The sequence below is a fragment of the Carica papaya genome, chromosome 2 (assembly GCF_054855325.1).
Source record: "Carica papaya isolate Zhongbai chromosome 2, ASM5485532v1, whole genome shotgun sequence".
Lineage (NCBI taxonomy): Eukaryota > Viridiplantae > Streptophyta > Magnoliopsida > Brassicales > Caricaceae > Carica > Carica papaya.
This window is the reverse complement of record NC_142310.1, coordinates 36347451-36365398: the sequence shown is the minus strand read 5'-3', so window position 1 is coordinate 36365398 and position 17948 is coordinate 36347451. Positions and strand designations below refer to the sequence as shown.

The window sequence follows — 17948 nt, the reverse complement described above, 5'->3', positions numbered from 1 at the left end:
ATTTGTTGAATAATAAAATACAAAATAAAACAAATTTTTTTTTTTTACCATTATAGTAAAAACAACATTTAAATAAAGTAAAAAAAGTTACGTGCAATAGACAAAATATTTGAGAGAAATTGAAATTTAAATAAATCTAAACTATATATTTTTAAATGATAATAATAATGAAATATAGTCGCATATATTGAAAAAATCACATAAGATATACTTTAAAAATATCATATAAAAAAAGATAATCTTCAGAACAACATACCCTCTTGTCCCACAATAAACTCGAATTAAATAGAACTCGGATTTCTCCACCAAAACCCGCACCCAAAAAAAAAAAAAAAAAAAAAAAGAAGTTATAAATCTAACTTCCTAAAACTCTGAATGGGGTTTCTGATTCAGCGTGGACACAGTTTGTTCATCCAGTTCATACCCCCAAAATCTTGTGTGTATATGTGTATATATATATATTATTGTGTAAAATTCCAAATTACAGGTGATCGTCATATTATTTAGTGGTTATACTATCTAGCGATCAAGTTACTCAAAAAGTATTACAAAAATTGTTAATTTTTCAAAAGAGAAGGCTCTAAATTGTATTAGTACCCATTATAAAGATATAACTTGCAAACTCTTTCTTTATTTTTTCTTTTTTGATGCTGAGAGAGAGAGAGATATATATAAATATATATATGTTTGACTGGTCAATATTTGTTCTTACATAAAATGTAAACAACTGAAAGAAAATTACTTCTTAGCAAATTCTTAAGAACACCATAGAAGAACACAGTACTTAAATTATAATAGCACTCAGTGTTTTTCAAAGACCGGTTTTGTCAACTGTCTTATGGATAAAAATAGTTTTTTTTTTTTTTTTTTTGAATAAATAAGAAAACGCATGATTAGATATAGACATAAGTCTTTTTGTTTATTTCCATTATTTCTTTAAAAGGGCAGAATCTGCTGATGAATCACACTTATGTTGACAGAACAAGGAAAGAAAAAATCAAGAGGCAAAGAAATCTCAGCCATCACTACCCCATTCAAATAAATGTGGTGGTTCCCAATTACTACAAACATCGACTTGACCCTCACCACATGAAACACGTCCAATCTTTTTCTCACTTCATCACATGTTCGCCCCATGGAACCCTCTCAATCTCTTTCTCACTGCATCACAACATCTTCAATCTCTACATCGTGTGTTTATTACGGGCAATATTATAGAAATAAAATTATAATCACAGTAGGGACTAGGTCTCTCTTAATATACTATATAATAAGACTTCTATTAACAACTAAATTCACCTAAATACTTAACTCATTAGTATACAATTATATTGAAATACGAGTCAAACATATATAGAAAGACCATTCAAAAACTACGGATTTTCTAAATATTATAATTACGACTGGCCAAAAAATCCAAACTAACATTTCTTATTTCTAATTAAAACAAAAGCTGCATATGTTAAGATATAAAAATTAAATAATTTGTTCAAATTAATAGCTAATACTTCTAATCCTATAAACTAACTTTAACCAAATACTTCTAATCCTCGTACAAATTTAAACTAGTACATCTCTTATCATAAGAGTAAAAAATAATATACCACAGCAGACTTGATTAAATTAGGCTTTTTGCATACAGAGCAAAATTAAGCATTAAGCAAGATATAACTAGAACGATCGCTTAGAATACAAGCTTCTAATGTTTATTGTTTTCTTTTTTCACTTACACCAGACCAGCAAAATTTCAGCAAGACAAGAAATTGTAGAAGAGAAGCAACAGAATTCATGTCAAAATGACCTCTTTGTATGCAAGCTCTAATTCCAAAGACAATCTCTAGACTATTTTGCTCGGGTTCCATTCAAACTGCAATGTTCGACGCTCATATTATAACACCATAAAATGATCATGCTAAGCATTTTTTCTCTTTCAATTTATAATCTTCAAAAACCCTAACCTGCACCTCTTAATGATCACACCATAAGGCCTTGTGAAGGAGCAGCTGCAGGAGTCTTCGCCTTCGACTTCTCCACAACAATAGCCTGAGTGGTCAAGACCATCCCTGCAACTGATGCTGCATTTTGCAGCGCACATCTTGTTACCTTTGCTGGGTCAATAACTCCAGCATCCACCAGGTTCTCATATTTGTCTGTCATGGCATTGTAACCGATTTCCCACTCCGCATCCTTCACCTTCTCTACAACCACCTCTCCTTCAACTCCAGCATTTTGAGCTATTAATGAGGCTGGAGCTAACAGTGCCTGCAAATAAACAAGTTAAACTAACATTGTTAAATAAGGAAATTTTTCAACAGTTGTAAATGGCAAATGCTGAAAAACAATTACCTTCTGCACAATGTCAGCACCTAGTCGTTCATCTGCATCTTCAAGCTTGTCCTTAATTGTGGGAACATATGTTGAGAGATGAACCAAGGCGGCACCACCACCAGGGACAATGCCTTCTTCAATGGCAGCAAATGTTGCATTTTTTGCATCCTCAATACGTAGTTTGCGGTCTTCAAGCTCCGTCTCCGTAGCAGCCCCTACTTTGATAACAGCAACACCACCAGACAATTTCGCAATTCTCTCAGCAAGTTTCTCTGAGTCATACACAGAATCAGTCTCAGAGAGCTCTTTCTTTAATTGCGCTACCCTGGCTTGTAACTCGTCCTTTGATGCAGCATCAGCAATAAGGGTGGTAGAGTCTTTGGCAATGGTCACCTTTCTGGCAATACCAAGCTGCTCAATTGAGGTGTTCTCCACAAGCAAGCCCAGATCACTAGCTTGGAACTCGGCTCCTAAAGCATGTGCAGCATAAAAATTAGCACCATGTATAAAGATCAATGCAAATAACGAACTGCGATTTGGTCACAGCCTCCGAAACACAAAAGTGAGTATCAGCTTCAATCCAAGTGAGCTACCCTCACCAGAATCGACATGTATGCTTTACTCTGCACATCGACTTCAAACTCATTGCAACAGGCTGAGGAAGGTTTTTAATTTAGCACTCTCTTTTCACTTAATTCAATCACTAACCAGGAACACAATGATCTCCAAAGCTCAGTGATATATTCCAAAGATTACATGCTACATTAAAAATACGCCTATTAATCACAGGGGAGAGTTAATTGGGAATTTTCTTATTGCCTGATGCATTCCATTGGTTGCTAAGAGGACATGTTCCCTAATAACATTATAGTCAGTAAGTGAGGCACTGGTATTCCTCAACGTAATGGGACAGCATCCATCATCAGTTTATGTTCAGAAAGGACAATCTTCTCCATCTCTTACAGAGCAAGAGCTCCCAAGAAAAATACCATGAAGAGTAATTAAAGGACTAAAAAAAATGGCAAAGAACAAAGGAAAACAAATATGATTCTTCGCCAGTTCAATTTTGCATACCAGTCAAAATTGCAATGTCCTGAAGCAGAGCCTTCCTCCTCTCACCGAAACCTGGAGCTTTTATAGCAGCAACGTTAAGGATACCCCGAAGCTTGTTGACAACAAGAGTAGCCAGAGCTTCTCCAGTAACATCCTCAGCAATTATGAGTAAAGGAGCTGACAACTGAGTGGTCTTTTCTAGTAGGGGAATTATATCCTTTATTGCTGAAATTTTTTGATCTGTTACCAATACCCTAGCATTCTCAAATTCACAAATCAATTTCTCGGGGTTTGTAACAAATTGAGGGGAGATGTAGCCTCTGTCAATCTGCACAACCAAAAAAAAGCCCACTCATTTGAACCAGTAAAAAGATAATCTGCACCTTTATTTTGGAAAAAGAAGGTTCCAACTTAAGTAGAAAAGTACAGACCTCCATTCCTTCCTCAACCTCAACTGTTGTCTCAAACGAGGATGATGATTCAATAGACAAAACACCATCAGGCCCAACCTTGTCAATGGCATCAGCAATCATTGTCCCGATAAGCTCGTCATTTCCAGCAGAGATGGATGCAACAGCTACAATACAAGATTAATGTACATACTATCAAAATAAAGGAAAACAGATGGAGCCAATGCAGTGTACCATTAGAGTTACAATGAAAAGAGTCCAGTACCTTTGATAACATCACGACCTTTCACGGGTCGAGCTTTCTTCTCTAGTTCTTCAACCAACTTTTGCACTGTTTTATCAATCCCCCTCTTTAATGAAACAGGATTTGCACCGGAAGTGACACTCAGAAGTCCTAGTTTAATTATTTCACGTGCAAGAACTGATGCAGTTGTTGTTCCATCACCAGCAGAGTCATTAGTTTTACTAGCAACCTTCATTGCAGAGAGAGAACAAATGAGTGCATTGGAACACAACCGACATAACATCATGGACGAAAAAGCAGCAAACCACCATCAGAAGTCTGTGGAAAAGTTAACGTATTTTCAAGGAGAAAGACAATTCAATATTACACCCACCTCCCTAATAAGGGCTGCACCTGCATTTTCCATGGCATCAGGCAGCTCGATAGCTCGTGCAATTGTAACTCCATCATTAACTACTTTAGGACTTCCAAATTCATCCAAAACAACATTCCTCCCTTCAGCATACACAAGATATTAGTATTTAGTACATCTCCAAAGTCAAATGCATCTTATGAAGTAATTTGCTTTTTACGTAATATGTGACCAAGTAGTAAGGAGAACAAACAGGAAAACTATTATCCTCTCTTTCTTTCCTTCAACGTTTTACTGAAATAATAGAGTGCAGCAAGAATTTACCCCTAGGCCCTAGAGTGAGACCAACTGCATCTGCAAGCTTATCAATTCCAGACTGAAGTGCAGACCTTGAGCTCTGGTCAAAGGCAATTTCCTTTGCATTAGCTCTCACCGAAAACCGGCTGCTTGATTGCCTGTAATTCAGCCTTTGGCTGTACTTTTGATTTCCTCTCCTCAAACCTCTCTACATCATCAAGAAACATTTCGAACAGCCACACCAATAAAAAAACATAGAAAGAAACAAATGCACGAGAAAGTCATCAGCCGCATATGCACTAAGCAAACATAAAAGGAAACAAATATGCGAGCGGCCATCAACCACATACGCTTGCCTAAATCAACATTAACCAGCAAAAAACAGTAAGATGTAATATTTGAAATCGACACAGTAATAAAAAACCAAAAAGGAATGATACATCCTGTCCATAAATGTAACAAACAAGCTCCATATATGTTAAAATTCACGCGCATTTCTGTTCCTTTCTACCATTTCGCTTACCCCACCCAGATTCACGAAAATAAAATATTCAGAACTATCCGTAGCCAGAGAATATTATATGAAACAATCAAATTCTCACACCTTAAACCATATCTATGCCCTCTCACTGGTAAAAGGAGAAACGCAGCTCAATGGAACTAAAAATTATAATCTAGCGTCACAAAAATGCACAGGGATCAAACATGCATAAATTTCTAGCATATTCCCAGTAAACAAACGAAAACTAAATTGTACACAGGGCAAGCTGATACCTGTCTAGGAGCGGATATAATCGAAGCTGATGTGAATGCATTAGCAGACGCCATTTCCTTCTCTAAGCTTTTTGAGCGAGATGATAGTGTCCTGCTATGGATAAGGAGGTCGGTAATGCAACAACGAGGAAATGTCTGGGGTTAGGGTTTAGTATTTTAGGAAGCTGGAGAGGCTTCCAGAAGATTCTGGCTATTGGGGGAACCGTTGAGCCCCCTCGTTTGGGCCTTGTTTGTTTCCGGCCCAAACACAACTGCAATATATGCAATATAAATGCATTATTATATATTTTATTATAAATTATTAGATTAATTTTAATAATTTATCATAAATTTTTCTTTCAATTTAATTGGTAATATTATTTATTTATTTAATTAAATGATTTTTATGATTTTTGTTTTAATAAAAAACTAAAGTAATAAGATTATATTTTAATATTTTAAAAAAGAGTCAAAAAATAACATCAATTAATAAATCAAAAATATGAATTATCTATTTAATTAATTAATTAAATTATTTATTAAGTTATTTTTAAAATGTTTAAATACGATTTTACTATTGTTATTTTTTTTTATTAAAAATTAAAGAAAAATAAGAGTTTAAAATAAAAAAATATTAAAAATTAAATTATAATAAAAAATTATTATAAACTAAATTATCATATCGAACAATAAATTTTAACTAATAAATTATATTATAATATCAGAATTCAACACGATTAACCCGTTTTATGGTAATTATCTCACGTACTTCGAACTCGCGAGGACTCTGCTCTGTGGGCGCTACCAGAAGGCAAAGCGGCGGTCACCAATACGTCGAGTCGTGCAGCAGCTGCTCTGCAGGTACCACGCGAAAGTGCAGCTTCTTCATCTCTTCTTAGTTATTATTACGTTTAGTTTTTCAGTGTATTCATCGACCATCAGTTAGGTTAATTTGCAGATCTTGTTTTTCTTTGTTCATGGATGAGGGTTTTATCGTTATGTGATATAAATATTATTAGAAACAACAAAAATACATAGAGATACGTCAGAAGAAACAGAATCGGAAGTATTATTAGAGAGGAGAGAAGAGATTAGAAGCTAAACAAAGATAACCTAAGAGTAGTTAGTTTATTGTCCATAGTCTTACCGTAGACAATTTTGACTTCTTAATCCTATTTCTTCTACCAAATTAGGAATCCAATCTCCAATTTCTGACGTATGTTTATGTATTTTTGTTGCTTCAGCTTTGCATAAGGAGTTTGCAATAACCAGTAGAAGTGTTCAAGGGATAAATTATCTCCATGGCTAAAAAACGACTTGAGAAGAAATTGTTTAATGTAAAAAAAAACGATGGTGAAGAAGGCAATGTATTGGAAGAGAATGATTGCGACAATGCATTACACATAAGAGCGAAAGATGTTGAATTAAGCCGTAAAGATGAAAAGAAGAGAAGTAAGAAAAGACATTTGGCAAATTCTATTGTTGTTGAACGGGGTGCCATTAAAAATGAGGCTGAGGAGAAAGGAACAGAAAGGAACAATGCATTGCCTATAAGAGCAAAAGATGTTGAATTAAGCAATAAAGATGAGAAGAAGAAAAGTAAGAAAAGCCATTTGGTAAATTCTATTGATATAGAACTGGGTGCCACTCAAATTGAGGCTGAGGAGAAAGGAACAAAAAGGAAGAAGAAAAAGGTTGAGAGTGATATACTTGAGTTGGAAGCAAAAAGAGATGGGAAACGAAGACACAAGGAAAAGAATAAAGATGGAAGTATTGATAATCCATCTATGATCCAGGAAATCAACGATAAACTTGAAACTATAATTAAGGATCAACAAATTCCTGGGAGGGAAGAAGCTACTGAAATGCTGCATAGAGAAGAGGGTGATAAGAGTAATAGGAAGGAAAAGAAGCAGAAGAGGCAAAAGGAAGGTGGTGTTTCCACAATGATGGACAATATAACTGATGGAAATGATGGCATGGAGCATCTTGATGATAAGGCCCTTGAGAAGGTGAAGTCCAAGAAGGATGAGAAGAAAAAGAAGCAGCAGCAAAATGATGATTTGGGGGCTAGGAGAGAAGGTAATAAAGGTGCAAATGATGATAAAGACTGCATGGGCAGTGGTGGCAGTGAGGCAAAGGGTGGAAACATTGAATTTTCGTCTGTTAACGCAGAAGATGTAAAAAAAGACAAGAAGAAGAAGAAGGTGAAGCTAGCGGAAAGTGGTACAGAGGAGAAAGGTCATAAAGCAGGGAAAAGAGGCAAAAGAAGTGTGAAGACTTCTGTTCCATCTGAAAATCCTATGCCTAACAAGAGGTCCAAAAAAGTCAGCTTTTCTGATCATGTGGAGGTTTTTCCTTCTTCCGATGACGACGGCAATGGAAATGTCAACCAGGAAGATGGATTGGTGCGTGGAAAGCGATTCTCAAAAGAAGAAGATGAGATACTTAAAGAGGCTGTTTCCAAATACATAGAAGCTCATGGTTTAGGTGAAGAAGGGATAGAGATGATTATGCGCTGTTCGTCTTACCCAGAAACTAAAAATTGTTGGAAGGAAATAGGGGCGGCCTTACCTTGGAGGCCAAAAGAAAGTGTCTATTATCGGGCCCACATTTTATTTGAAAGGGATGAGAAGCGCTCATGGACTGCAGAGGAGTATGAACTTATCCGTAGGTTTCATGAAAAACATGGATCAGATTGGAGAACATTGGGTGATGCACTTGGCAAGCATAGGATTCATGTTAAAGATACATGGCGGAGAATAAAATTGCCCAGTATGAAGAAAGGCCAGTGGTCCCAAGAGGAGTATCAATCTCTATTTGATTTGGTGAACATGGATTTGCGTATGAAGTCTCTTGAAGAAAAAAAAAGCAAGCATGGAATGCTGCGGGATAATATCTGTTGGGAGGCAATTAGTCAAAAATTGGAAACCAGAAGTAATTCAACCTGCTGCAGGAAATGGTATTATCAGTTAACATCTCCAATGGTAGCCGAAGGTAAATGGGTTGATGCCGATGATTACCGTTTGTTGGATGCACTTTTAAACTTGGATGCTTGCTGCATTGAAGATGTGGAGTGGGCCAATCTTTTGGAGCATAGGACTGGAGATATATGTAGAAAGAGATGGGACCAAATGCATCGACATATAGGCGAGCTTGGGATCAAGACATTTCCTGAACAAGTTGAGATTCTTTCAAAGCGATACTGTCCTGACTTGCTTGAGGCAAGAGAGGCCTACGATAATAGACCTACAGTTCCATGAGTCTACTGTCCTATCCGGCTGTTAATGCTAGATTGTTATATGTAGAAGTTGAGCTTGCTATTTCAATTTGCAGAACAATAGCAATGCTTATGTGAGGATATTTTTGAGTAATCTTAAGATTGGGGTCATGGATCTGGTTTCAGCTCCCTGGTTTTTATGTAATCTACAGAATTACAGTGACTGGTTCTTAAATGTCTTTTATAAGGATTCAGTTGTTTAAATGTTAAAAAAGAAAATGCTTAATCAGGCTCGTTTTTCTTTGTTTTGGTTTTTTTTTTGCTAATACTATACGTCATTTAAGTGGCAGATGATGACTATATACTTGGAGCTATGTAATGTTATGAAATCTTGACGTACGTAATATTGGTTAGTTATTTACCTGCCATTTCTGCCGTTTGTAGTTGTTTTATGTATAGTGCTAGTGGCCTTCCAGACTCCTCGTTTTCCATTGAGAAACAAAGAAGAAATACCAACACCAGATAATTAGGAGAAACTCTTTCAAGGAAAATCAGGAGAAACTTTTCCACTTTATCCCTGCTTTTTCTCTGATGTATTGATGCTCTATCAGCTAGCCCGGAGTGTATCAGCTAGAATTAGCTTCTCATCAAGCACTGTGGGTATTGATTTTTTTTTTTTTCCTTCTCTTGCAAGTATTGCTAGGTTGCGGCATTTTGTAGGATCACTTTCTCTATTAGCCAAGCAGTTGAATTTCTGTTCCAAGTAGTATAACTAGCTTAGAGAAGTAGCCTTTCTCTCTGGCGCGGCTTGTTAATATTCTTTGGAACAAGTGCCACATAAGTTATAAAGCAGGCATCTAAAATTGGTATGGATGATTCTCCTGTCTATACTTATTGGTAAAATTCTGTTCAAACCTCAAGTAGATTTAAGTTAGCTATTTGTAGGCATATATGATGTTTCTTTTGCTTTAATAATAAGTGGTACTATGGACCTGGTCCTTACGTTGTGATCCAGTTCATCTTGTTACAAATACAATGGTTTTTATGTGTTGTCTTATGTGTACAAGAAAACTTTTTTTTTCTTACTGCCGATGCAAGTTCTACAACTGAACTTTCAGACCAGTATTTTAATAACTTCTTATTAATAGAATGGTTGTTCGTGTATGAAGATTCCTATTAAGAGGTGTGGTTTGTGGTGATGCACTCACGAATCTCAGGGTTTGTGATTTAATCCAAAAGCTGGAAAATTGGCCATTCAGCATGTGGGGTTTAAATGTTATATTTAAGTTTTTGTTCAGCTAGCATTTTGTTGTATAAGTTGCATTGTGTTAATGCTTCAATAAAATCAAGTAATAGGGGAGGTTAAGATTGGTAAAAAGAGCTTTTGAGCCTTTCACAGGGAAAAAGGATTTAACTTTCCCTTGCTTGTTTCTGAATTAGCAACACTTGATACTATGTTGGATGAAAGGGTACCGAGGTTTTGTTGACACACTAGACTGTCAATTAATGATATAGTCTAACACATACAAGTTCATCTTCACTGCAGGTGATTGTTAGAATTGTCATGGCTGAACAGAAGCATAGAATCCTGATGGTGTCTGATTTTTTCTTTCCCAACTTTGGTGGCGTGGAGAATCACATTTACTTGCTGTCACAGTGCTTGTTAAAGCTTGGTCATAAGGTCAGGGAACATCTTGCTTGTTGGCCTTGTGTGTCTGTTTACATTAGTAAAGACAGTGAGGAAACTGGAGATTTTTGGAATGGGACCTTCCTATTGGGGAAAGTAACGTAGAGTAGAAACTAAGAGAGAAGTTCAATGGAACATTGGCTTTTTCTGCGTAAACTTCTCTCCTAGGATATGTTTGGAATAAATTTAGAATTTATGTGAAATTCATTTACAGATTTACCCTTATACTAACTATGAGAAACATAAATTCTATTAGAAGATAATGAAAGTTAAGTTCCCATAAAACTTTATGAACTAGAACAATGCATTCTAAATCTGATCAAATTTAATAGAGTTTGAGATGCACCGTCCCAATTCTATATGAATTTTATGAATTTAACTTTTTATTATTTTAAATAAGGCTTCAATAAAATTTTTAATTGAAAATATGAATTTGTAAACAAATCTTTGTACAAATTTTGAATTTGTTCCAAATATAACCTTAATTTGGAATTATATAAGGTTAGCTTTGCCTCCCCTACAACTACTCACACTCCCACCAACCCCACGAACCAAAGAGGTTCTGAAGTTTCTTTTTCCTCTTCTTCCAATATTATTCAGGTTTGTCCATTCTTACGTGGTACATCATTGAGATTGCTGTATGACATCCTCTTCCATCTGTCCTCTGTTGATCTCTCTTGATATTTTTTATTGGTGATTGTTTTGTAGTGTATTAATGTGAATGACATTAGATTTTGTCATACTTATGTGATAAACATATTATCTCCAACTTTCTTATTGTTTCTATGGTTTATGTGAATCATGCAGGTTGTAATTATGACTCATGCATATGGAAATCGCTCCGGAGTGAGGTATATGACTGGTGGGCTCAAAGTTTATTATGTACCATGGAAACCATATTTACTCAACACCACAATCCCAACCCTTTATGGAACACTTCCAATTGTAAGAAACATCCTTATTCGAGAAAATATTTCACTGGTGCATGGGCATCAAGCCTTTTCAACTCTTTGTCACGAAGCTGCAATGCATGCACGCATTATGGGATACAAAGTTGTATTCACTGATCATTCACTATATGGTTTCGCTGATGTGGGAAGTATCCACATGAACAAGGTTTTGCAGTTTACTTTAGCCGATGTAAGCCAGGCAATTTGTGTTTCCCATACAAGCAAGGAAAACACAGTGCTAAGATCAGGTTTGCCGCCAGAGAAGGTTTTTGTAATACCTAATGCCGTGGACACTGCTATGTTTCAGCCTGCCCCTATTCGACCTGGCAATGATGAAATCATTATTGTCGTCATAAGTAGATTGGTTTATCGCAAAGGTACAGATTTGCTTGTTGAAGTTATTCCAGAAGTATGCCATTTGGATCCCAATGTGAGTTGTTACTACCACTACCTTATTATTTCTCTATATACCCTTCTTTTATTATATTTCAAGGTGCAAGATTTGGTTCGGGCTATACTTGTTTCTGTTTTGCTCATCATAAAGTGTTTGTTTGTTGAGCTTCAGTTTTCGCTGCGGGGGTAACCAATTGAAGCAAAAACATATAAAATATGTTTTTTTTTTTCTTTTACAGGAATAGTTAGCATTTGGTAAGAATTATTTCATAGTGCTGTAACACAAATTTAAGAATATGTCTTTTTTTTCATGGAGTAGGCTAGGTGAGAAAATATGAGAGAAGAACAAGTCATTTTGCATTAGAAGAAAAGCTAAGAAAATTTTATTTGGTGCTTTTATCTTGTTAAAGGCTAAAGCACTTATCAATTTAGAAATTGTAATATGTGATACTTTCATGTTTGGTTGAGCTTTTCGAATGCCGTTAAAATCACTGCAGACGTGAATAGAAAAGGCTCAACCAACAAGTTTTTTTTTTTTAACTCCTTGATAAGTTACTTACCAAATTGCCAACTAAAATTAGTTGCCAGCTGCACTTTGCTTTTCTATTGCATCCTCCCTGTTCTAGTTACATCTAAATGTACTTCGTTGCAATAATTTTTATATCAATCAGCATTGTGGTGGAAAAGGCTCTATGTAAAGTCAAACTCTGTCCTCTCCTTATTAGGCATGGAATATCTTTCCTCTCTATAGTATATATCTAGTGTGAGACCTCCAATTCAGCTGTATAGACACGCTATGACAAAGGTGTTTGCTAGTTTGCAAAAAATGCAGCATTTAAATTCTGAGTCTCTTTTATAAGGTATTTTAATACTTGGTCATCTTATTTGGAAGTGCTTCTTAAGGTTCGTTTCATTATTGGAGGAGATGGACCTAAACGTGTGCGGCTCGAAGAGATGAGAGAGAAGCATTCTCTTCAAGACCGAGTTAAGATGTTAGGTGCTGTGCCACATGCTCATGTACGGTCTGTTCTGATTTCTGGCCATATATTTCTGAACAGGTAAATAGGTATGTTCTAATCTTTAATTTTTCTAACTACCTGTTAGTGATTTGACAAACACTAGAAGATGATAAATCTCCTGGAAAAGGAAGAATTAAAAATTAGATTCATAGAAAAAGAAAGTTAGTCTTTTCTATATCATCCGCAAAGCAGAGGTGGCCAGCTATCATCTTCACAATATTCTCTGTTAATATATTCAAACGATGGAGGCACGAGAAATGGGATATTTCTGTGGGTATTAAGCAACTCTCTTGATGTTTTGCACGGTATCAATTTGCCGGAAATAGTTCCTCATAGAAACAAAAGTTTTGGAAATAGATACCAGTTGTACTTTTGTCCTTAGATAAGATATTTGACTAAATTGGCACTGTTATTTGTCAGAATCTGCCAGAGCAACATTTCGTTGCTTATAAAATTATGTAATATTGAAAAGAGTAATGCAAATAAAATTGGACGAATTCTGGAAGAACATGATTCAATAGTTAAACAAATCGCATACCTTTAGGTACAAGCAAACATACAACATAATATATGAAATCTTAAATGTTCAACATAATATATGTATGAAGATTGTGCGTGATTGTCTTTTAACTTTTACCTTTGAACCTCTTGCAGTTCTTTAACAGAAGCATTTTGCATAGCCATATTGGAGGCTGCTAGTTGTGGATTACTAACTGTTAGTACACGTGTGGGAGGTGTCCCAGAGGCATGTACCTTTATTTGGTATCTCTTTATTTTCCAAAGTTGGTTGGTGATCATGGTGTTTCATGGATTTCACCTTGCAGTATTACTTCATGGAAATCCTTCATTTTCAGCTCATTTTTTTCCCTTCTGCTGATTATAGGTTCTGCCAGATGACATGATTGTACTTGCTGAGCCAGATCCTACCGATATGGTACAAGCAATTAGGAAAGCCATATCTATACTTCCCACTATTGATCCTGTCGATATGCACAATCGTGTGAGTTAGATTTAACTTTGAGCTTTTCAAACATGGACGATGCTTGTCCAGTGACATTATTTGCTTGTTTACTTACGATCAGATGAAAAAACTTTACAACTGGCATGATGTTGCCAAGAGGACAGAGATTGTGTATGGCCGGGCTATGAGATGTTCTAATCAAACTTTGCTAGAACGTCTGCAAAGGTATGTTACAAAAATTTTATCAATGAAATAATGGTTATGAGATGTCAGGGACAACAAATCCGTGGTGATCATTTATGGGGTATGAATTTTTAGTTTTTGGAGATTCTTCATGTAATCCTGACTTGAAAATATGCAATTGCAAGAATATATTGTTTATGCTGTTTCTGAAAGTTCTGTTTACAACCAGCAATGATAATCTTTTTGTTTAACCTTGCAACCAATTGCCGTGATCTTTAATTATACTTCTTTGCATGATTTCGGGTGGTGTAAGGAGCAGAGGGTGCTGTGGGGAGAGGGATTTTTTAGGGGCCTTTGTCCTTTGATTGAAATGGAACACTTGAATTTTTAATCAAACGTCTAAGAAACTCTCATCCTTCAGGGCAGATTGTTGTACCACTCTTGCTTGCTTCCATTGGGGCTAAGGCCCGTGATTTTCTCAGGAAGGTTTTGTTCACACAAAGGGATTGGGATTTCTTGTTCTGCTTGAGTGTACCCTGTTTCTCCCCATATAGTTTGTAATTCATTCTCCCTTTCAAATAACATTTCATTTTCTTTTTTCTTTTCTTTATTAAAAGAAGAAATATAATTAAAAAAGAGCGTTTTTGCGATCAAGAATAGGTAGTGGTCCAGAGTTGAAGCTCGACAGCGGTTATGCAACCATATCAACTGCTGACGAGCCAATTTTTTCAAAAATTTTAGCAGAGAAAAAATAATGTGATCTATTAAAAGAAGAAATATAATTAGAAAAGAGCGTTTTTACGATCAAGAATAGGTAGTGGTCCAGAGTTGAAGCTCGACAGCGGTTATGCAACCATATCAACTGCTGACGAGCCAATTTTTTCAAAAATTTTAGCAGAGAAAAAATAATGTGATCTATTATTTATATGTTAAGACATTCCATCATATGTAACGAAGATTTTTTTTAAAATAAATTCATTTATTCGTTGATGCTATGTGAAATAATATAGCTAAACTGATTTAAAATATTTGACCATAATCAATTATTTAACATGATATCATAGTCAAAGGTATAGTGTTTCGAGCTATTGCTCGATTTCTATTAATCAGCATTGCAGCACAAGATAGGATAAGCTTGTGTTTTGATTGATACTTTCAGCCTCTTGAACCTTGCATATCTATTAATCAGCATTGCAGCACAAGATAGGATAAGCTTGTGTTTTGATTGATACTTTCAGCCTCTTGAACCTTGCATATGAGGGGTAAGTTTAGTAATAGATTGAACTATTTCTTATCAGTTCAAACTTTAGAAAAATTGGTTCAATCCTACTATTTGACATAAAAATAACTCTTATTTGCATTTCTCATTGTCTCTCTCTTCTTTCTTATACTACTCAGAATGGCCCATTTGGTTGGAAGCCGCTTATGGCTTGCTATCTTGCTCCCATGTTTTTCCTCTGAAGATTTTGCTTTGATTATATATTTTTATGTGTTTAATTAATTTTTATTTTCCTTCTTTTAGTCAGTTTTAGGACTCCAAGAAAAAAGTTGTAACTTCTTCTTCACTTGCATGTCAATTGAGTTGCCAGTTAGCCAGCTATTTTAATATTTGTTACTTGAATGGATTGAGTTAACTCGGACCTTTGTTAAATAAGACTTGTAAACCTGTTTCTAATGATGTCCAGAACTTAAGAACTCAGGTCTATTTCCCAAAATATAATCATTACCGGAAACGTGGGGTTGTACAATGAGGAAAATTCTATTGGTTTCTGTTTTTGAAGGACATACTTAGCCCTTATTGAGAAGAAACCAGGGTCTTTCCACCCACTATAAGCTGCTGTTTTGGAATCTAGCCTTTGATTGGTCTGTATTTCAAGGTGATTACAAATGCATGCATATATGGATAAGAATAAATATATACTTCTACCTCATTATTTCGTTGCTGAAGTGGAATTTTTTTGTCATTTTAGCAGTCTCTTGCATTTCCTGCATTATTGGCAGAAAATTTTATAACTTGCATTTCCATCGACAGTGGTTTTAAGTATAGGCTGTTTCCTGATAGCTGACATCATATTTCGTTTCTAGGTACCTCTTATGTGGTGCTTGGGCTGGCAAACTCTTTTGTTTGGTTATGATTATCGATTTTCTGTTTTGGCGTTTCCTCGAACTATGGCAGGTGGTTTAGTACTTCCTATATTTTCTATATTTAGCCTGAGCCTTGGCATGTTTTCTTGCTATTTATCCATTTGAGCATCTTGCACCAGCCTGCAGAAGATATTGAGGAGGTGCCAGACCTGATTCTTCCTCATCACGAAGACGGAGACGTGTTACGTGATTTCAACAAAAACAAAGCTTGACAACTTTCTTGCGTATAGAAGGAAAATTTATATCCTAACTTCAACACAGAGTTACTTGATGACTGCAATGAATGGTAAATCTATACTGCTTGTCTCCGCCTTTAGAAAGTTTGTTCAGAGTACTCCTGGGTTATGATTAAAGTAGACAAGAATGTGCAGTAAATATCTTTTTTAATCGACTCCAGTAGGTAGGATACAGTAAATAGTTGAAATCAAACTGACATTATTAAGATTGAAAAACATTATTATAAGTTTGAGCTCCCAATGTTAACAAGGCGTATAGTTTCCGGCAAACTTGAATCTCAAACCTCAAAAGATGTTGAGGTAGGAGTGACCAATTAGCTTAAAGGCTATTGTGGGACTATTAGAAGTTGAAAAGGGGATATAATGCCCCCAAACAAGAACTTGGGGCTACAACATTCAGTGAATAGCAGGTTTACTTTATTATATATATACACATAAACACATATTCTAAAGTCTCTGTTTTTAAGGAGCAATGCAGAAGCTACTGAGTGTTCTCATATATTCTATTGATGTTGGGATTGTTTAGTCTTACAGCTTTCAAAATCTGGCAGTTATTTTTGAGATGCTGTCTGAGTTATACATACTATTTTATCTTTTCTCGAAATTAAATGAAACAAAGAGTATTTTCGTGGATTGTATATCCTTTACGGTTTGAGTTTTTGGGAATCAATATATTTCCAGAAAATTGGTTACATTGTTGTAAAAACGGAGTTTTAAATAGCGAATCGAGAAAAATATGTTTCAAATTTCATCAATCATTTATTTAAAGTGAAAAGTGCTGCTAGAATTTTTCGCATAAGATCACATATTTAGGTTTATATGATCTTTGATTAAAAAAGATGACTGAAACCTCTTTATAGAATTAATAATGGCAAGTTGGAATCACTACTTGTAAATTGAGTTCATTTAGTACATGATTTTCTTTTTCGTTTGAAATAAATCAAGATATAATTCGAAGAAATAAGAAAATGGGAATTTAATTTAAAAAGAAAATTTAAACAAAATTAGAACAATATATTTTAAGTTTCTATTAAATTGTATATTTATTAATATTGATGTAACAATTGGCAGTTTATATCACTAATCACGTGTTATAATTTATTGGATTTAGCTTAATCTTATAATATAATTCACTAAATTAAATGCTCCAATCAATATTTTGAATTGGGCAAAATATTTTGATCCAAAGTAATCTTAAGGAGCTCCAATTATATTTTTATATTTTATTGAATAAAATACAAAAAATATATTATTTAATTCGAATTTAAAATTTTTTATGAGAAAAATATCAACGATTTAATTAAAAAATAATTATATAAAATTATAAAATTTCTCAACTAAGTAACGGTTTGCAACTCTCCAATCCCAAAAAAAAAACCGAAGAAGAATAAATTAATAAAAGTATGGGTAAGATACAAAAATACAACTTCATTTGTGAAACCTACAAAAACGTAATTTGTCCTACCCAAAACATGGTTCATTCAATATTTTATTTTATTTTTCGTAATATTTTTAATATAATAATTTTCATTTTAATTAATTTTTTGGGATTATGGGTATTTATTTTTTTACCTATATTAATAATAAATTCATTAGTCTTTTGAATTTAATATTTTATGTCACTAAAGTTAAGTAGTTTGGAAAAGAATTATAAATAAATTAAACTATTAATTAAAATTAATTTTATAATTTAAAAAATTTGTAATTTCATAAACCA

General features: G+C 34.7%; 3 protein-coding genes across 4 annotated transcripts; 2 read left to right on the top strand and 1 right to left on the bottom strand.

Moving 5' to 3' along the window:
- Positions 1-1614: 1614 nt before the first annotated feature.
- On the bottom strand, positions 1615-5616 carry CPN60A (chaperonin-60alpha). Its single transcript, XM_022040476.2, has 8 exons — positions 5459-5616; positions 4712-4892; positions 4409-4530; positions 4057-4264; positions 3813-3958; positions 3403-3709; positions 2347-2798; positions 1615-2262 (listed from the first exon to the last, which is right to left on the bottom strand). The coding sequence occupies exons 1-8, from the start codon at positions 5510-5512 to the stop codon at positions 1975-1977; spliced, it is 1758 nt and encodes a 585-aa protein (XP_021896168.1). The 5' UTR covers positions 5513-5616; the 3' UTR covers positions 1615-1974.
- A 547-nt stretch (positions 5617-6163) lies between these two features.
- LOC110813370 (myb family transcription factor) lies at positions 6164-8946 on the top strand. The gene is made up of 2 exons (XM_022040455.2): positions 6164-6298; positions 6682-8946. Exon 2 carries the CDS (start codon positions 6739-6741, stop codon positions 8698-8700), a length of 1962 nt encoding a protein of 653 aa, XP_021896147.2. The 5' UTR covers positions 6164-6298; positions 6682-6738; the 3' UTR covers positions 8701-8946.
- SETH2 (UDP-Glycosyltransferase superfamily protein) lies at positions 6175-16730 on the top strand. Of its 2 annotated transcripts, none has more exons than XM_022040456.2 (9): positions 6175-6298; positions 10204-10338; positions 11152-11724; positions 12591-12745; positions 13361-13451; positions 13590-13706; positions 13789-13892; positions 15936-16026; positions 16115-16730. In XM_022040456.2, the coding sequence occupies exons 2-9, from the start codon at positions 10222-10224 to the stop codon at positions 16205-16207; spliced, it is 1341 nt and encodes a 446-aa protein (XP_021896148.2). In that variant the 5' UTR covers positions 6175-6298; positions 10204-10221; the 3' UTR covers positions 16208-16730. The 2 variants fall into 2 exon arrangements, with proteins under 2 accessions (XP_021896148.2, XP_021896149.2); XM_022040457.2 differs by having other exon boundaries at positions 6198-6311.
- Positions 16731-17948: the final 1218 nt, after the last annotated feature.